Consider the following 22222-nt stretch of genomic DNA (forward strand, 5'->3'; position numbering starts at 1 on the left):
ACTGGCAGTTCAAGCATGATAAGATCTCTGGATGGAGAAGTTCACATGGAGGAAAGGTTACGTGAAGTTGAAGTAAAGAAACCTCATTAGAGGATTAAAGAAGTGGGACGACAGAAGACAAAAGCCTCTCCATCAGAAAGATCCTGGAAGTAAAATGTAAAATCACAGTTCTTATTCACTTTTCAGAACCCCCAAAATTATTTTGACATCTTCATCACACTTAAAAATGTTCGAATGCCACTGCATTAGATACAAAAGTATCAAAGAAAGAAAAAATGCTAGACATTCGGTCACAACTAACCTCACTTTTCTGAGTCAGTTTTGCATTTATTTTATAGATTCCGTTGTTTCATATTGAATATTTAAAAAAACCTAACATTAATTTTCTAAAAAAAAATTTGCACAAGTGTCATTTTTCTTTCAAACAAATGTGACTAGACTTGATATTTTGTTGAAACTATATATATATATTATAATCTTACAAATACTTTTGAGCTACAACAATGGGGAAATGCTATAATCCATTGACGCATGCGACGCAACAATTTTGGCTTGAAATGTTTATTCTGACATTTGTTTTAAGTGGCCGAAAGGAAGTGCAAACTTGAGATCAATGCGTTTCTCTCACAATGGTTGGACAAGGCACTTTTCAAAATGGAAGCCAACAACCTGTTTTCCCATAATTATGAAACAATGTTTTCCAAATCCTCCTTACCATCTCTTTCCTGCCATTGTTGAGAACTGGCAGTCATGCAAGTACCAGTTTGGAAAGTCTTTTTATATATATTGTTCATTTATGATTTGGAGTCAAAGACACGGAGATGATGGTCATAATGAATGCTGGTAGTTCAAATGTTAAGTATTGGTTAACCTTCTCACACTTCGTTGCCTGGAGATGTTCTGTGTACATCTAAGCAGTTTAAGCTACTGAAGAATAAAAAAGTATGATAAAAAGCTTGCTTTCGAGTATTTACTCACGCTCACTTGTAAAATCGACAACTATCAAGGGTTAAAATTTTATCTCTGGCCTCATGTAAGGTTATATATTAAAAGAAATTTCCGACACACACTGTTACCTTGGATACATAAATAAAGGTAAAAGATGGCAAACCTTCATTCAGTTCTGTGCATTTCAATATTTTATTATGCTATCAGTGCAAATAAACACCAAAGACAGAACATAAGAAAACTAAAAGTCTCCAGTCAACATAGGAGTATATGAAGTTTTTTTTTAGTTTCAGTTATTCACAATGCAGAGCCACAACATTGATGAGAGACTCTAAATTAAACAATGTTGTTTTTTTAGTTAACGAACAAAACCATTCAGAAAAAAGAAACAATTACGCACAGGTTTGAGCACAGGCTCAACAGTTTAGGACTGCATTTGCAGACAGATTATGGTTTAAGTACCCATCTCTCCATGATAAAAGCATCTATTTTAAGACTTGACATTTCCCCATAACACAGGGACTCCCCATGCGTGTGCATGCTACAGGCAGCAAAGAGCCTCGAACAGAGCAGTACATGAACAAAGATTATCGTTAGCACAACATAGACATGCAGAAAAGTATCATCCTCCAGTACCCTATGTACATTATTACAGTTTTCATACAGTATGTACACTGCAAGACGTTAAAAACTTTTTTTTATGTCTTGAACAATACAAAATAGTAATCTTGAAAGCAATATTTACATAAATGTATCTAATCATTGTCAAAACATTTGAATCGTACAGAGAATGTGGAATAAAATCTGTTTTTTTTTTTTTGTAGTTTAATGTTTAAGACTCGAGTGATGGGCCTATCTGAAAAAAAAAAAAAAAAAATCTAATAAAGTGAACGTTAAACAAAAGAATCAGACTGAATTCCAATCCCTTCTCACAGTAGAGTGTCTGATTCACACAGTATCCTGAAACATTTATAGTCCATAAATATAATTCATAATTAACCTTCATGGCTTTGGTGGACATACTGTATAATCTCTTTCAATATTCAACTTCCTGTCAACACCGTAAATGTGTGAATGCTACATGTAGGATATTTAGATAAGATACAAAACAACAAATTATACAAAATTGTAAAAAGGTACATTTCATTGGCTAAAAATATGACACTCAGGTATTTTTTTTTTTTAAACATCATGCCATTATCACCACATAACAGCTATAGTTTCATTCCAGATGAAAAATAAAGCACGGTAAATCTGACTAAGTTACGATTGAGGAACATCCCAGTAAATGTTGTTACCTTTCGATCACATGTGAAACCCTTCTTGACCTCAGCTAGCTTTACAAGAAAGATACCTGATAGATTACACTGCCGTTCTGCTGTAAGAAAATATACTTTATAACTGGACATTTCAATGCCACAAATCCAATATTGTGCTTAGACTGTACAATTTTATATGTCACAGTAAAATGAAAAGGATCCTGATTTGGCTGTAGATAAATATAATGTGAAATTAGCAGTAACATTTCTGGATTCATCAATAATACACGTAATTGGATGTTCTTCATAAATATTTCAGTTGTGGAAGGAGAAAAAGCTTTTTGTGGTGGACATTTTACATTGTGCTGGACAAAGAATTTAGCTTAGCATACATACAAAAAACATTCAAAGATGTGTATGCAAATGGAGAATCATGTGACCATCTCATTCTGACATCAATTTAAAACAAAAAAACAAAAAAAAAAACAATTCAAACAAATGTACTAAAATGAAATAACTTCAAGCGGTGGCAAACAGCCAAATGTTTTAAACTTGATTCAGTTTCTGTTTTAAGATGAAAAAACATAGACAAATGACCGTACATGCAGTTCTTCAGATTCTCTCTGTCTTTGGTAGTTCACATCTACCATTTTTCCACAGAACCGTTTAGGCTCTCTTCTCTCTGGCTATGAGTCTGTCTGTGGACTGGAGAGTTTATCCTGTGCTCATAGTCATTGTACGGCTCCACTTTTGCACTCATGACACAGTGGGCCGGCTGCACCTGATCTTGGATCTCAGGTCTGAGCTGACCGTTTCCCCGCTGAAGCATGTAGTAAAGAATCGGGTTAGACCTGGTTAAAGGGGGTGAGTCTGGACTGGATCTCTCCTCCCTGTTAAAAGTTCCTCCAGGAGACCCCTCAGGTTCTTTTTTAACTGGGTTAGGACTGGCTTTGGGAGAGGATTTAGCCCAAACTAACGACTCCCCTGTGGTATCAACAGGTGTGGGTGCTGTTTTGGGACCCGCACTGAGAGTATATGGGTACCACGGCAAGTTTGACAACTCGTAAGGGGAACCAGACTGGGATAAGTTCCCATTGGCTGCACAGTTTGCCTGAGGGATGAAAGGACTTGGGGTCCCTCTGGGCTGGGACAGCTCCTTCAGACAGTTCTCTGACAGGAGGAGTTGCTTGAGAACATTGAAGCCTTGGCTTTCTCTGGAGAGAGAATTTTTGATCTTGGGACTGCCAACTACCTCTTCCTCTTTTGGTATTACTAGGCCTCTACCATTCATTTCAGGTGTTCCAGACATGAGATTATCATGAGTGGTATCTCCAGACGATTGACAAAGTTCATTACTTAGGCAGTCGGTCAGTTTTCTTTTTTTAGGAACGGGGCTCTGAAAATCCATTGGCTCCTCTTTTACAGAGTTCCTGAGGAGCCTAGTGTGTGGGTTTGAATGGTAGGTAGCATTCTGCTGTTTCAAAAGCTGGCTGAGAAGTCCAAATTTAGCAGCTGTTTCTGTAGGACATAACTCAGATTTCGTAGTGTCCTGTGCTTCAGCAATGGGAGAGTGTTGTGATGATCGTCTCTGATGGTACACTCCATCATTAGAGCTGTCTGATGAAAAATTCTCCTCTACTGGCTCTGTTTTGATCTTACAGTCCACAGAAGGCTTGTTTGAGCTGTCACAGTTGACAGTGCCTGTCTGAGGCTTATCCAGCTTCCCTGAGGTTACTTCAAAGAATCTGTGCCCACTGGTTCTTTCTTTCTGGGAAGCCGTTCCCAGCAGAAGCTGCAGTACAGTGCGCTTCTCTAGAAGATTTTCAATCTGTGTTGACGCCGAGGGTGATTGGTTACATTTGTGAGATGGGAGAGCAGGAGGGGAACCTCTATCTAGTGCAGAGGCTTTATTCCGTTTGTTTGGAATGACAAGTCGATCCAAAAGGGCCTGAGGCTTGTCAAGCTCAAGTTCTGGGCTTTGCCTTCTGCTCATCACCATTTGAGAGTGTAAAGGAGGGGGAGAAGGTGACAAGTTCTTTATACCACTCTGGGCTAGATTCTGTAGTAGCTTGCTGGCACTGAACGGAGGCTCCACCAACTTTTCACTTGAGTGAGCTTTAGACTTGCACAGATCTAATGGACTTGACTGGGCATGAGGCGAGGGGAAGGAGTATGAAGGGGAGACCGAGCTGAAGGTAGCTGTTTGCCGGTGCAGAGGACTCAGTGTTCTGCTGTCCTCAGGTGTGCCAATCCGTTTAAGTGGGCCTGTAGTCAAGTTGCCGATTATTGAGTCAGGCCGCAAACCAGGATTATCTGAACTTTTGTTTACCTTGTCGTTATTTCTGCGGTCCAGCAGCAACTGCATTAGAGTGACCTTATCATGGGATTTCATGTCTGGGCTGGCATCCAGATCTGGGGCCTCATGGACCATTGGCACGGAAGGTTCCGGCTTCCATTTGTTTATGAGAGACTCTGTGCGCTCCACAGAGGGGGTTAATGAAGAGGAGGGCTCATATTTTTGGCTAGGCCCTCTGCTTTTCATGGAGAGGTCGATGGGGGAACAGCTGGAGAAACTCTCAGCATCACTGCTGTCTTTGGTCAGGCTGTAATCCTGGTTGGAGTACTCGCTGTCAGAATGCAGGGAGGAGGTCCGGCTCGGGAGGATGCTGCAGTCGTCCTCCAGGTGTCCGTTTCTGGTGAGCTGCTGCTGGGAGTTATGATTATTGAGAAGTAGGAGCAATAGGCTGCTGCAGTTCTGTGGAGGTCGACCGTGTCTGTCAAAGGGCCGTCTCTCTTTGGGGGGTCTCATGGTGGGTGAGGAAAGGGAAGGGCTTGTTTTGCTGGAATCTATCACTGGTGGGGGGAGTGTTCCATTTTGAACATTTAAGGAGCTTAGCATGTCTGAGGTGGTTGTTGGTTGCCCCATACTGGGAGGCCTCTTATCCTGCGTTTGAGTAGCCATGGCAGCTAACCTCTCGCTGGCTGATCGACTGGTTAATTGTGCTTTTAAGGCCTGTTCTCTGGAGTACTGCTGTAGATGAGCCTCACTGGACAGCAACAAGGCCAGCTGACTGCAAGCGACACTGGGCTTGGGTGAAGGGGCCGGACTGGTCCTAGTCCGTACTATATTGGCAACAGCCTTGAGACGCTCTGTGCAGGACAATGATTCTGAGCTAGAGTGCTGGGCAGAGCTTTGAGAGGAATGAGGAGAATCAGAGCCTCGATTCTGGTTACTCTGACAACAGTAAGGCACTGTTTGTTTCTGGTGCTTGCTTTTCCTCATGAGGCTTTTTAGGCGGCCTGACGCTGTGCCGTAACTCTGGTAGGTTTCCTTATCAACAGGAGCACTTTCACTGCTCTCCCTGTCGAGTGGTTTGTGGCTTTGAGAAATGTGCTGTGACAAGGCGACACTCTGCAGCCGAGAGCTGAAGGACTGCAGCAGAGAAGCCAGCAAGGTGCTCTCTCCCTGCCCAGAGCCATCCAGGCTTCCTTTGTAGTGCTCCCTTCTCTGTCCATTCACTTCCACTACAGTGCCTGATTGTTTCTGGCTGTCATCTTCATTCCACGCTCCTGAGCGAAGCAGTCTGGCTTTTTTAAGGTGCTGTGAGGCAGCACTAGGTGGTCTACCCTTGTCTGGCAAGGGGGAGCCATGATTGGGGAGCTGAAACACCCTAGTCACCCTGTTGGCATTCTCTACGTTGTTGTGAACAGGTTCTGATCTCTGTGTGGCAGTGGCAGCAGGCCCAGTGGTGACCGGATGCATTAGCAAACCTTCCAGATATGTTAAAGCAGCAGAATCCTGGTGAGTTTCAGGGCCAGACTCCACCCCATGAGTCATGTTCAACAGCAGGATGCCCTGATGTGGTGTTTTACAACTACTGAAAATGTCTTAGATCTGTGCCATAAATGATGAGAGCAGAGAACTCCAGCAGCGCTTTGGATTTAGTTTCTTTTCAGTCAAAAAGTTTTACATATAGGACCAGAGGGCATTTGTAATGTCAAGCACGACAACCCAGCTGCCATTGCTGTGCATGAGTAAATCCACACTGCTTTAAAATGATGTTGAGAGGAGGTTTCTCTGTCCTGATGAAGCAAACGCTCTATATTTGGGAGTTATTCTGGGAGAAACCAAAGGCTCAGCGTTCCCTGTTTGCTCTTCGGATCTCAGACGTGGCCACACGGGAACCTACAGCACAAGAAGAGAGAACACACCATGAGTGACAGGCTTCAACTTCCCAGCATCATCAAAACAACCACTGTAACTTCCTTTGAAGTCTCTGTCAAGACCAATTAATCACAAAAGAGCTAATTAAATTCAAGCAAAAAAAGAGAGAAAACTTCTTTTTGACAAACTCTTTATAGCACTCCAGCAAATGTCAATCAAACTGCTCTGACACCCAGCTTTTTTTTTCCAGATCCCTCTTTAGGACCTCTCAATGTTCGTTCTTACATAAAGAAAGTCTTTAAATGTCCATTACTTCCCATGAGGCTGAGCATTTCAGAGAATTATCGGTACCACCACAGATTAAGGAGAGTAAATGGACATCTTAAGGTTTCTTAAATCTAAGTGAACCTGTGTTTGTGCATAGCATACTACATCCAAAAGAAAGATATTTGCTTAAACTTTGTTAGTAAGAAAGACAACTTCTTGCCTGCTATGCTCAAGCATCTTAAAAAAAATGAACACTATAAATGTCACTCACAAAATGTTGAGATGCCTACATTCACTTTTGACAAAAACAGTATAGAATTTTAATGCTAGTCATTTATCGGTCATCATCAGTCATTATATGAAAATAATTATGAGCTTATCGGTATCCATAAGAAATGTAATGTCAGTGCTTCCTCAAGTAAAACATCAACACAGATCTGCTCTTTTTGATAAACACACTCTCTTTCTGATATGAAAAACTATTGTTTAATCCAGGAAAACAAGTTTTAGGACTACAATCTGTAGAAAACATTGTCCTCTTCCACAGATATGACAGTTTACCTGACATAACAGGACCAAAGAAGTGAATAATACCCATTCAAAAACGTCTGTCAGCAGCCCCTCATACTCGGGTCAGTAGTGGCTCAGCAGAGCTAGCAGGTGTAGAGGGGCACACATGGCACACCTGTCAGACCGCTCCTCCACAGAGCTACGGCATCAGATAACATGACAGCACCGCTGGCTGCTCGCTCGACGGGCCTGAACCCTGTCAGAACTGCTTCCATAAACACTCCTGACTTCCCACTGTCAGGGCCACCATCACAAAGGTTAATTAATACAGGATTCCAGCTCCCCTAAAGCAGTGCTCAGCTGCCAGAGAACATCTTACCCTCCATGTCCTGCCCCTTCAGCAACGGGGTAACGTGTTTCAGTGGTTTGCTGAGGAGTTTAGCTCGACCTTGAGCCGGGGATGCTGTTACAGCAATTCAACAGCATGCTCACGCCTGGAATATCCTGAATGTGCTGTAGTAACTTAAGATCCTCAAGATGACGTGACAGGAAAATCCTGTGAGAATCAGCACAAGGTCACACGCATTTAAATGTGATGCAAACTGCATTAAGTTGCAAAGGTTGGACGCAACAAGTTATGACTGCGAGGACAGCGGAGAGGAAAACTAATTCATTAACTAATTCAGTCTCAGTTACATTATCAGCCTGGGCCACTGACCTAAATTTAACAACAAAGAGGGCAACCTGCTAAAACTGGGCCATCTGATGTCTCACGCTAATCTTAATGGGCCAGATTAAGATTAATGTCCTGCCAATGGAGGAATAAAAGTTAAAACTTGGGACAGATGGAGAAAGAAGATGAACAGACAAGCTGAAAAACTGGACCATAAGAACAATAAAGTAAACACATCATTCAAGACAAATCAATATTGGTCTACAATCGGATCAAGCTAGATTAGATCTTGTCCATAAAAACAAAAGGAAAACTAAAGGGGTAGTTCAGCAATAATGAAATTCTGTCATCATTTACTCACCCTCATGTCGCTCCAAACCTGTATGACTTTATTTATTTTTGCAAAACTTAAAGGTCCCGTTCTATGCCCCTTTTCACAAGATGTAAAATAAGTCTCTGATGAGGTGCTGCTGGACGACACAGGGGGCGGAGCTTCATGAGCTCGTGCTCAGTCTGTCAGGAAAAATTCATCTCACGGAATGATGATAATATCAGAAACTCTCAGTAACGGTGTTCATTTCGAGTCGGACAATAATGCCTACAGAGTCAGAGTGCTGTATAGAGATGAAACAGGTATGGTTTAGTAGTTTAATTACGGTTATTATAACGTATTTGTCATCTGCTTGTAGGCTATGTATCCATTATTTATTAATAGCCTACAAGTCTGCTGTCTGAATGATGATCAAACATATACTGATGAGTTTAATAAAGTTTATTGTACATCACACAAAAGATGAAGCGTCAGTTTTACTTCAGAAAATCACCGTAAGAGCTGAGTAAACACAGTAGCCTAAGTTATAAGAAGTGCGCAAGTAGCCAGTAGAGTTGAGGGAGCATTCCTGTGGGCGGAGGTTAGTCAAGAAACGGTTCTGGTGATGTCACTAATGCAGGATGTAGAGGGGTGTAGTCCAATCGAGCCGTTTTTTGTAGTCAACTTCTGTTAAATAAAATATCTCGCTTGGCATTGAACTTTGAGCTTTATAATTTTACAGATATTATTTATGCTCTAACAGCAACATTACACACTAACTAATGTTTTAAACATGGAATCGCATGCAACGGGACCTTTAAAAGATATTTTCCAAAATGCTTCCAAAATGCAAAATGTATATAAATGCTTATTTACTTTAGTAACAATCTTGGTAACACTTTAATTTTAGGGTTCAATTCTCACTATTAACTAGTTGCTTATTAGCATGCATATTACTAGGATATTGGCTCTTTATTAGTACTTATAAAGCACATATTAATGCCTTATTCTGCATGACCTTATTCTACATACCTTAATCCTACCCAATACCTAACTTAAACACTACAAAAACGACCTTATTAACTATTAATAAGCAGTAAATTGGGAGTTTTTTTAGGCAAAAGTTGTAGTTTATAGTTAATGTGTGTTCCCCATATTGAAGTGTTTCCACAATCTAATATTCTGAGAGTGTATTATGAGAGGAAGCAGGCATACAAGGGACAGGAAACACAGGTCTAAGATTCGATCTCACAGCATACACTCCATTTGTCTTTTCTGCACATGACCCTTCTGAACAAGAAATACAAAATATGTTTTCTCTATCCCTCTCTCTCTCTTTTTCCCCTTAATCTCTCTCCCTTCAGCGGTCCGCAAGTGATTATCCATTATCTCTGACAATGTCAAACATTCACACCCAACAGCATTTTAAGTGATTTCACTAGCCAGTGGTGAAGGGAACAGCGGCAGACAGGAAGCTTTATCATGGCAGGGCGTCTCTCTTTGCTCACCCAGACACCACGAGCAGGAAGGTCAAACCATCATCAGTGGCTGAGAGGCAATTTCCCCTGAGGAGCTGGACAAAATATGGCCTTAACTGTTAACGCCTAACTTCTTGACGCAAATGTCAGGGATTTGATATCCAAAGCCAATCCGGTGACGCTCACATGTGGGGTATGAAATTAATTGGAATCCAAACCGTCCCACAAAGTACCCTAACAAAAAAAGGTTAATGAATGATCCCCATTATAAGGAACCGTAATCCATTTGCACCATTTAAAATGCATGATTAAAAATAGGGTGAGCCGCGGGAACTGTGCTGAGAGTCAAGGTCAAGTACGCCTGAGTCTCAGTCCACGCAACAGCTGGAGTCCATGCAAAGCGCTCAGTGTTAATAAAAAGTGACAACCCGGTCCTTGCTGCGCATATCGCTAATATCTGACACCAGACTGGCAGACGCTTCCCCGGCGTTAAAGGTAAGCCAAGGTTAAAGAAATTTTAAAGGAAAGGGAGCCGTGTGAACCGCTTTCCATCATGTTATCGTAGGCAGCTGGTGTTCAGCCAGGCTAGAGGCGCTCGCTCAGATACGCAGGACAGATTTTGCAAATCCAATATGGCTCAAGAAAATTAAATAAGGGGAGCGACGTGCTACCTAAACAAACACGACTGTAGCATCCACATCAGTGAACTTTTGCTCTTTTGGAGTAAAACAGAGAGCAAGTAAACAGCTGCTGAGATGCCATGGAGCTCTGCTATAAATCTAAAACCAAGTCAATCAGGACAAACTTACTAAGAAACAAACCAAAAACAGACAGCCCTTGACAGTGAACTAATTCAAAAGAGACATGACCAATTAGTAAACACACACTGCCTACAGACTGTAAAAAAGGGGGGACAATGTAATAAAATAATAAAATGCATGTTGTATGGTACATTAACAAATAAATAAAATTAAAGTCTATAATTTATGCTGAATTACTTTTCTTTATTTAAAGATCACAAAAGGTCATCTCTCTGGTTTAATATAGAATATCTTCCTTTGTGTTTGGAAGTTGAATGAAAATCTTTTGAAACGAGGTGAGTAGATGACAGAGTTTACATTTTTGGGTGAATTATACCTTATATATAAGTCTTGGATAAAACTAACTGTATATCGCCAATCATATCGTTTACATCAACGATACATATCGTCGCATTTCTCGATATAACAATGTATATCGTTACACCCCTAGTTCATATAATTCTGCTGCTCTGTGCATGACAAGTAACTCCAAAATGTTCATATTTATAAACTTCAGCATGAGGCTAGTAATTAAATTCAATTATGAGATTCTATTCATTTTCTTAATCGATTAAGTGCACTTAACCAATGAAAACACAAAGCACCCGAGTTCCTCATCTTGGCGCATCATTTCAGCTGGCACAAAAGCTGGCGGAACATGCCAACGAAATGCCACCCGAGTTAGATTACAGCATCTCATTCACTCTGCGCTCTTATCACTGGGGCTGGAGTGCGCACACACATGCTCCAGCTACTCGCAGAAACACTTTGACTCCACTTGCCAACTCCTCCATATCTACTCACCCGCTGTCTCTTTAATAGCAACACAGGCAGTTACAAATAGATCTTACTCTGTTCCTCACTGCTCCTACGACTACACCACGTCTCAGGCAAAGATCGTTCTACGCTTCTAAGTTTGAATCATATTGGTCACTCCCACAAGAAGTTGAAGTTGAATTTGAATTGCAGTGATAGGAAGTGGAATTTCCTGAATTGCAATTCAAAGAAATTTAACAGGTAATGACATTCAGGGGAAATTAAGGGATCTTCCATGTTGATCCATACATACAGAATATCCTTATGTAAAGCCTATAAAACTGTCAAATTTGAAGACTTGTTATTAAACTTCTTATTACCCCAAAAGTTCAAAGTTTGTCTTCAAAAACAAATTATTTTATATATATAATAGGGCTGCATGAGCATCGATCTTGTGATGTGCGCATCTGCAGGATGTGCGATGTCAAGTATAGGCATCGTAGTTGATCCGTACGGGCCAGCTGCACCCCGGTTCAGAACGCATGTGATTCGCGGATTAATTGAAACGTTTAACCATTAACCATCATAGAGTCAAAGTTAATCATTTGCATGTGTTTTTAAATCGAGTCAGGTATCATGCGCAAGAAGACTCGCGCGCTGTTTTCTGTGCGCAGACTGTTATTTTACATTTGATTATTCCATTTCTGTACCTGAATACTGATAGATTTAACTGAAAAACATAAAGCACTGCTTATTTCAATTGTATTCGTTTCTAATTTTCTATGCAGGTTTACTCCACTGCAAAATCACCCCAATTATTCTAGAATTATTCATTCTTTTCAAATAAAGCTATTCAAATCATCTGGTGAAATTGTTTTTAAATCGCAATGTATAATCACAGAAGGAAGAAAAAAAAAAATATCGCAATACAATTTTTTTCCAATATCATGCAGCTACAACTATATTTCAGTTGTAGTTCAAATTTTCCGTTCCGTTCTGAATGTTGCACAGCCTTGGTTTACTCCTCTCCACACTTCACAAGTGTTTAGCACAGATCTGAATTCCCTTACTCCTGCAGTCTTACTCCAAAAGGTCACCTAAACGGATGAGTCAATTTAAAGCACACACAAATACACAAACAATCTATTCCCCTCCCAACAAAACAGCTTTAACAACCGCTTGAAATCTTCATGTCAAGAAACCCCTCAGGACTGTAGCAGCAATCTTCACACTTGCTAGGACTACTTAAGACAACAGTATCGCAACTCTAAGCTTTGTTTAATGACGGCTAATGAGAGTGGCCCTCCGTTACGAAGTCGACGGGAGTGCAGACAGAATGGCCGTCTTTGCTGCAGATCTCAGGAGGCTCAGACAGGTGAAGTGTGGTAATCAATTTGCTCTACAGGCAGGACTCCTCAGCAGAATACTAATGAATCTCTCTCTCCGCACACACACACACAAATAATCCCAATCACACTCTCACACGTTCACTCAAACACACATTTCAACTCTTTCCTTGGGTTGCTCTGGCTGGGAGGAATGAGAAAACTCTCAAGGCTGTGTGTGCACGTCAGTGTAAAGATTACACGGCCGTTCCACTCGACACTTCGAAATAGCTATGGGGGAAAATCAGGTGAAAGTCAAACCTGGAGTACAACCCCAGCTGCACGGCCCTGTTTGCACACAAACACACGCACGTGGACACACTTACAGCCAGAAACCAAACACGCACCTGCGCCGCCACACACAGGTACAGATGCATCCAAGGTAAACATTCAGAAAGAAACACATGAGCAGTCACCCACATAAACACTCAAGGGGAAAGGGATGTCAGAGGAGAAAACCAATTTATCACAATTTAGGGATTGAGCTGAATCTTGAATGCCCAGCTCCCAGATTCAATGTGCTTCTGGCTGCACTGAATGACAGATTTTAATAAGGGTCATTGGACATCTATAAGCAGTGTTATTACTGATCTTTTCTCCACTAATGTACAAATAAAAAAATAAAAAAAGAGCAGATGTATTATAGGTGTGGCAACGCGGGCAACACAAATTTAATTCCAGCATTTCCCGATTCTCTTCACAATCAAAACAATAAAAGTGTTAAAAACATGCTGGTATAAAGAAAATACAGGCCCTTTGGAATTCAATGATTAGGCAATCCTGATAATTAAAACTCCAATTGAAATGGACGCTCTTTCTTCTAATATACACCACAGTTAAAAAAGTATTTTTTTTAAATGCAATACTTATATTCAGCAAGGATGCATTTAGTTGATCAAAATTGACAGTAAACATTTCCATTTCAAATAAATGTTGTTCTTTTGAACTTACAAAGTATCCTGAAAAAAAAGAGTATCAGTTTCCACAAAAATATTAACTGTTGATGATAATAATAATAATAATTTAGTATTATGAGTTATTTAAAATAACATTTCACAATATGAGTATTTACTGTATAAAATAAATGCAGCCTTGACAAGAGACCTTTCAAAAACATCCTTTAAAAATGAAATTAATCTCCAAACTTTTCAACGGGTAACTATTTAAAAAAAAATATTTTCATAATGCTTATTACAGTTTAATTATCTTTCACTTAATAAATAAATAAATAAATATATATGCTTATTACAGTTTAATTATCTTTCACTTAATAAATAAATAAATAAATAAATAAATATAAATATATATATATATATATATATATATATATATATATATATATATATATATATATATATATATTTTTTTTTTTTTTTACTCTCACAGCCGCATGACTGTTAGACATGTCCTAACCGTTAGGCCAAGGCTAGCCACTGTGCTGTTAGTCCCATCAACAGGGCAGAGATACAGTAAAGCCAATAGCACATTTTACATCAGCAGGAATAATTAGCTTTTTACACAGTGTCATCAATCGCCTCTAACAAGAGGACGTGACCTCACCTGGTTTCATACACAGCTGGAGAATAGAAAGAGAAGCGACATAGGAACACACAGGAAGCTGACATCCTCTCCGAACTGAAGTGTGAAGACAGCCAGGAGCTAAAAAACTAGAGTGAAAACCTCAAAAAACAACGAACAGAAAAAAAAAATAAACAGGTTGCTGTAGCACTGCTGATGTATGCGCCCTTGACACACTGACACTGTCATGTGACACTCTGTCATCCGCCACCTGGCAGAACCCCACCCTCACTTCCTCTTGATAACCCAACGGTATTGAACTAGTCCCCCCACACACTTGCACACACACATACACCAATGGAAGGTAGAGAGGGTCACCATGTCCTCATCTGTAATCCTCTGCCATTCTTCAGCAGCCCGGCTGGAGGAGGCGGCACCTGCCACAAGGGGAGACTGCCCAATTAGGCAGCTGTCACGCAAGGCAGAGGCTCCAAACTCATCCCTGTCCGACTGGAGAGCAGCTGCGGGTGCCAATTACAGCGAAACATTAACCGCTTCGGTTCCAGGAAAAGGAAAGAGCCTGGGCGACACATGACGTTCGATGCTTCCAGGTTTCTAGCCTGCGGGCACTGGAACCTGATTACCGGCATGCCCTGCTCATCCCGCAGCAGACACCAGGAGCAACATCTACTCTAAAAAACTACCCAAAATGGTGAATATAGGGCTGATCCAATCATATAACTAGGGATGCACGATATATCGGCCACCATATTGGTATCGGCCCGATAAGAAAATTTGGCTGATATATTAAAGCCAATAAATAATGAATTATTTCCTTCAGCTGAGACACTTCAGATTCTCACTGTTCGCCATGATGGTTTTCAACTGCTTTAAATATGATTGGAATTACTTCAAAAAAGGAAATACAGTACAAGTGCAATATGCACAGCAAAAGTCTGTCATATAGGCTACATAAAATTAAAATGAGAACATTATAATTGTGTGTTTGGGACGTGGCTTTTAATGGTGAGAATTTTGTTCTTGTAATCAGGCTCTCAAAAATTCTATAAAAATTAGGATATAGATTTAATCGGCCAATATATTGACTTTCAAATATAAAGAATTATCGATATCGGCAAAAAAAAAAAAAAAAGCATAAAAATGCCATTTATTTTTTCTATCATAAAATTGTTTTAAATTTATAAAACTGTAAAATGTTTCGTTTATTTCCAGGTTTCATTTTTGGATTTTCAATGAATCCTTATCACATATCAATATTTACCATTTACTTATTTTGCGCATTCATTTAATTTCCTGAATAAAGCAGCAGATAGTCGACATAAGTGAAAACTCTGAATCTCGCATTTCTAAAATGGCCGAATCCACACCGGAAAGAACGTGCGACTGAAGTTTCACTTTCAATCGTGATCCAATTATGTAAAGCACTGTAATGTATTAAATCACGACTTGTACAATATATTGTGATGTAGTTTGCGATACCATACACTAATGCGGAGGACTGGAGAGCCAGAGAAATAATCTTTTCACTTCCTCTCCAACCTTTTTCTGCCAAAAGAGCGACAGTAATGTAACATTTCCATGTTTAAATCAGATCTTCACAGGCCTGGGGCCTCCATAATCTCCCTACTGTTAATTAAATGACGAGGGAGCGTAGGCGAGCCGAGAGGAGAGAGGGACAAAGCTGCTGGGTCTCCTGCCACAGCAAGACTCGTTAATATTAAAGATTTATGCTCTTCCCCCGCCATTGCCTCAGACCTTTCTGCACTATGTGTGTGAGTGTCTGTTTGGGTGTGTGTTTTTAGGACAATGCACCGCAATGCAAACTAGACGATCGTTTCGGGTCTCAGCAGTGTGTCAGGGAGCGCGGAAATTGTTGACAAATTTGTTGTGATTGTATAATTTATCATCTCAAAACACTTCTGTTTTGAGTAAGACGGAAACTAATCTGCAAGAGCAAAATGAAATGAGCTAGTTGCCAGCCGGCAGAAGATTTACGACAGACAGAATCCGGAATCATGACAGTGGTTATTGATCATTTAGTCTCCATGGTTTCTCCGTTTAATAGAAAAGTCGCAAAACGGTGATAACGGACGCCTGAGGGACAGATTAGTTTAGCACAGATTCCTCAAGTACACGACCGCTGCTTTTTTGAAGCCAAACATCAGGTTCACTCTAATATTAAGCTTCAAGAGGTTAGCGTGCTAAGAAAAACAGTACAAGAAGTTTTATTAGAATCACTAAGGATTCCAAATTGTGAACGAATCATTCAAACCAGGACTGCGTTTCTCAAATCATCGTGAGCCAAGTTGATCGTAGAGACCATTGGAGGTGATGGTTCTATGATCTCAAGCTTTTGGGAAACACAGTCTGTGAACTGGATGAAATGATTCATTGACAAGATCCTGCTCAAAAGAATGATCTATCCTCAAATCAGAAAACGCTACCTCTACAATAGTCAACATTTGAAGTCAACACTTCAAATGTTGACTACTGTATTATGAAATGGCATGAAGATGCGAAAGAAAGAAATTCAATTTCGGTCTGGTCCTTACACAAAGGTATTGTAATGGTTTCAGAACACTTGAAATACAATGCACAAGTCAAATTAACCACTTTTATGATCATTTTATTGGGGGGGTTTTAGAGCTTGACAACTCCAGTTTTCATTCACTCCCATTATATTGAAAAAGTGGCTTTGTTATTCAACAAAAATGTGTGTTCACCAGAAGAACGTACGTCATGAACTAATCCTTCAAATGCTCTCTCAACACTAGTAAGATTATTTTAGACAAAACTAGTCAAACAAACTGCCATGTGACATAAAACGGGAATTTTTACACTAATCTCATGTATGACCGCAGGGCACTAGGGCAGTGAGACTGCAGACTTAACAGAGCTTTAACTGTTAATCGCCACAGATAAAAACGGATGCATGAGTTAAAAGCATGAGAGGAAGCGGTTAGCATGACCGTCTGAATGGCTAAGTTACGTTAAAACCTCTCTCCCTCCATTTCATCCAGATTTTAAAACCACACACACCCTCTTTCCTGGCTGCACCAGAATATGTGGCACTGTTGAGTTGTTTCAAAGCGTCTGAGGATAATCGAAGACAGCCTTTGACTGGCGCCTCAACGCAGCCACAATATCTATGGTCACAGGAAGGCATTGAGGGGTTAACCATGGGGTAAATGAAGGATTTTACAGTGCCCCCATTTCCCCCGCCCTCCTCTTCCTGTTGTTGCTGAGAGTCACAGGGTGAGCGCATGTGACCTTGAGATGCATAGATGGCACAGTCAGGGTTGCCTTGCCTCTAGGCGTCCTTGAACTGGATCTGCAAGACAAAAACCTTCACACTGACAGATAGACATCTCAAATCCCCCCCCCCCCAACCCAAACGTCTCTCTCTCTCTTTTCAATCTGCGTGCCTGTTATCTCCTCCCCAGTGGGGGAGTCTAATCTGAATGCTGGATCTTTAACCTTAGCACTGAACTCAGACAGAGGCGGAATTTCAAAATGTCTCACTGATGTATTTTTAACCTTCTTCCACAGATTGTTTGTCTCCGTTTCAGGGGATTAGATGACTCTCCACGGCATCTGAGACACTAGCCAGGCCGACTTGGAATACACGTTTTTTTGAGGCAGAACTACTTGACGTTCACAACAGCCCAAACTCTGAGACGACATCCACCATCCAGCAAAAAGGAAAAAAGCTCTCAGCGAAGTGTGTTTGTAAGAAAGGTTTGTATCCTAGCATGGTGGCATCTCCAAAAGGCTTCTTAAAGGAATGTTCTGGGCTCATTACAACCACATGTTTTACAGTGATGCGCTTAAAACAAACATGAATGGGGCCCAATTTTTGGAGGATTAAAAAGCAGAAATGTGATTATGTTATAGGAGCACCAATTCATTTGGGTACTCTTTGTTTTACAGTAGGTGTACTTACAGTGTACTTACCCAAGAAAGTACTGGTAATATAAGGTAACTACATGGTTAAGGTAAGTTTTAGGGGTAGATTCAGGGTTAGTACCTAGTTATTACCCAGTTATTGTAATTGTTATTACAGGACTGCAAAATAAAGTGCTACCATTAATTCTTCTGTTAGAACTTGTGTATAATTTGAGATTAAACATTATTCTCATCATGTTTGGTTGTTTTAGGGTTTTAGGCATTATGTTGCCATAATCAATCAAATAGATTATATCTTTACACAGGAAAGGTTAGTAAGTAATTTTTTTACACTAAATTTGTGTTATATTGCTTACGCACATTGCTTACGTTTTGTGGATATACTATTGAAACAGTATTTTAATGTTTACGGATTGAACCTTTCACTTCCATTGTGATCCACTGATTTATGCTCTTTTTTAATAAGAAATAAAGAATAAAATAACAGAAAAAAATATAAATATTAGATAAACTTAGACATGCTGCCTTGGCAACTAACTGAAATAAATTAAATTGAAAGCTGAGGTAAACAAAAGAAAAGAATCTACATAGAAATACAAAGACAATTACTAAAATGACCTATATTGAGATAAAAAATGGAAATATAAACATAAAAGCTATAATATACTATAAAAGTATATAATACTAAAATAACTGATGGTTTTCCTTATAGCTAAACAGGGTCAACATACACGTTTTGAGGGTGAACATCATGGCTTTGCTGGTCCACAAGCTAGACCTGCACCACACTAACACTAACCATAACCAATATCCAATATCCTGGTTTGTGTCATTTCACACCTCTACTCTTCATTATTTCAATAAAAGTGCAAAAAAACTATATTAAAAAAAAAGTTTTGGTGCCATATGCATCCCCAGTGCCTTTCTGAACAAAGAAATGGCATAAAAATACAAAAATGACGCACTGAACATGTTACAGGAGAGCATAAAGCGCCTTTTATCATCATGCAAATGCAGTGCCCTTGGTTGCACAAGGTTCATCACTTTAAACAAATATTTGGACTGTCCTCTGTACATTGACACCAAGGTGGGGGAAGAGGGGAGAAATGTCATGTTTAAACACTAACCCTGCCTCGCAACTAACAGGAACACAACGCACATGCATGAATCCCGCCCGGCCCGGGAACGTGTGGACCGTGTCCTTTGCGGGAGACTCTGCAGTGCCGTGCCGACTGACCTTTCCTGACTGTAACGTTATCGCATGTCATATGTGATCCTGCTGGAAACCATCTGCCATGGACTCCTCTGGTAGCACGCAGGAGTCCAAGACATCACCGCTCTCCTCACCTCCGCTGGAATTCATCAGATTACCACAGGAACACCCACCAGGATCCTCACGCAACACTCAATTAGACCAAAGGTCATTCATGCCAAGGCATCGGGTCCGTGGGGCTATTAGTATCAGGCTCAAACTAGGGAAATGAGCAGGGAAGCAATAAGTCATAAAAGATGTTACAGTGATTATACCATGGTTCAGCAGTGCTGTAGACATGACGAGAAACGGAGCAACAACAAGACACTATAGGGATGGACGTTGTAAGCAAAAATTGAATAACACAATACAACATTTTCTCAAAAACAATAGTGAGAATTTTGTTCAAGCTCTCAAAAATTACAATTTACACATTTTATGGGGGAAAAAACTACAGAAAAACTACAGGAAAAAATAATGTCCATGTGACAATTTCCACAGTAAATGGTAAAATAATCACAAATTGTATTTCAGATTTGTTATTTTTTATTTTAACACTTAGGAAACATATTTATCAATAAATACATAATAATCGAAAAAAAAGTTATCTATTAGTTCGACTGTAGCATTTTTTCAAAGCCAAATAATAGAGCCCATCAGCAACTAGTTAAATTAATTATTACTGAGTTTAACTTATTAAAGGTTATATTATAGTGATTCATATAAATATCATGAAATATATAAAATGTTAGCCTACATATAAAAAACATGTTTAGTTCTGTTGCGAGTACAATTGTAACACTTTGTAAATGTAATCTTAACTATTAATCTTAATTATCAATAAGAATTCACCTTAAAATATACCTCTAAATATTCATATCGTTGCTTTAATACTTTGAATAATACATAATATGGAAACCAGTATTAATATTATTCTTATAGCTGTCAGGAAACAATAAGCATGCAAAGCGAATTGAATTGGGTTCAACTTCAATCATTTTCGTTCAATATATTGAGCCACTAAAAAGAACAGTCTTCAACAACTAGACACTAAATACTTGATATACTTGATACTGATCAATGAATGTTTGTAACCACATAGTTGACGGTAGCCATTGACTTCCATAGTAGGACAAAAAATACTATGGAAGACAATAGCTACAGTCAACTGTTCGATTACCAACATTCTTCAAAATATATCCTTTTGTGTTCAGAAGAACAAGGGGGTGAGTAAATGATAACCGAATTTTCCTTTTTGGGTGAACTATCTCTTTAAACTGCCAAGTAATAAAAACGGATATCCAAAATAAAAGTCAAATAACTTAAAATCAGGATTTTGTTGAATATTTCTCAAAGTTAAAAGGAAAGTGGGACTACAGAGCATTTCTGGGGAAATGTGTCATCGCTTGATTGGGACTCATATTGAGGTCGTTGCAATTGCCATGTTTTACAATCATGCCGCCCTACACTTTCAGAGCAGGCCAACCTGCTTTCCATAACTCACAGTACTCATGATAAGAGCCATGATGTGTGTGTGTGTACACACACAACTCAAAATCTCAAATGCTGAAACTCCCGGTCAGGTCAAAGTCTCCCTGAGTCTGTTAGATGCAGAACAGCTCACTTAAATCAAATATTGAACAGTGCAATATAAAGGGTCATTATTCAAAGAGAGACGCTTTTTGGGTTCCAGAGTCCAGTCGCCTGCTCTGTGGCTTTCTCTCAGTACGCTGAAGGATCCGTTGACCTTTTACGTTCGACAAAAACAACAATCGGTCATAAAAGGCCACGCCCACTGGGATCTGTGTCCAGGAGCGTAATGATGATGCAGTGATTCTCCCATGACTCCTGGCTTTCACCAGTGTGGATATACTGATGTCATCTTAATTACCCTGAGCTATGGAACAAAAAAAAAAAAAAACACTTGAATTGAGCTGTGAGCTCACCTCGTACATTCAGCGACTTTAAGGAAACGCTTTGGGAAATCATGGTGATCACCAAGTCGTCGGTCAAATTGTAAAACTGATACACAGTTTCAAACTGAAAACTATTGAAGGAAAGGAGAGGACATTTTCTCAGCATTTCTGTGGTAATGTATCAATTCTGTTCGGGACTGATATTGAGGTTGTTACAAATGTTTCAACATTTGAGATGTTAAAGAAACAATGAGAGAATCAGTTCAATATCTCAGATACATTTTTTTTATATCAAGTAAATATACATACACACAATATATTTCATTTCTGATATTATAGTTATAATTAATTTAAATATTTATATATAAATAAATATAAATACACATATATCCATTGGTAACACTTTACAATAAGGTTCATTAGTTAACTACATTAGTTAGCATAAACTAATAATGAACTGCACTTATACAGCATTTATTAATCTTTGTTAATTTTAACATTTACCAATACTTTATTGAAATTTTGTTAACATTAGTTAATGCACTGTGAACAAACATGAACAAACAATGAACAGCTATATTTTTATTAACTAACATTAACAAAGATTAACTGTAAAATGAATTGCTCATGGTTAATTCATGTTAGTTATTACATTAACTAATGTTAACTAAATGAACCTTATTGTAAAGTGTTACCGATCCATCTATGAATAAGCACTCAGAACAAGAGTGACAACTGTATTCAGCTGTTGTGTGAGCATAGCCATTGTTTCTAAACTGTAACTTAGCCGATGTTGTATTTTCTCGGCTTTTGTCCCAGTGGAGGCAATGGGTGTGAAGGTCCTGAGAGACCGCAGACCTCCATGAACAGTTTTGGGCACATAATATGTGCTTCATTTGCAGATTTCTCTACTGTTCGACAAGCCGTTTACAAGACACAGTCCCTGCCGTTGACCCACTTCTGTGTGTCTGCGTCTGGCAACAGCCCCTGCACCCCATCTGACTGACTGCAGCACCGCAACCCTCGGCCTCCCTGAACTGTGAGGAAAATAGGTCACC

The 22222-nt window shown here is 39.6% G+C and overlaps 1 protein-coding gene across 3 annotated transcripts in view; it reads right to left on the bottom strand.

Moving 5' to 3' along the window:
- Window positions 1–1124: 1124 nt before the first annotated feature.
- The window catches only part of nrip1b (nuclear receptor interacting protein 1b), a 41714-nt gene continuing 20616 nt past the window's right edge, over window positions 1125–22222 (bottom strand). For 2 of the 3 annotated variants that reach the window (XM_081354748.1, XM_081354746.1), the window contains one exon: window positions 1125–6393. In XM_081354748.1, the coding sequence (XP_081210874.1) occupies window positions 2851–6045 (3195 nt within the window). In that variant the 5' untranslated portion in view covers window positions 6046–6393 and the 3' untranslated portion in view covers window positions 1125–2850. Of the gene's footprint in view, window positions 6394–14111; window positions 14408–22222 lie in introns of those variants that run through there. The other variant, XM_081354747.1, reaches the window with a different exon arrangement.

Source organism: Scardinius erythrophthalmus, assembly GCF_964197995.2.
Source record: "Scardinius erythrophthalmus genome assembly, chromosome: 23".
NCBI classification, from domain to species: Eukaryota; Metazoa; Chordata; class Actinopteri; order Cypriniformes; family Leuciscidae; genus Scardinius; species Scardinius erythrophthalmus.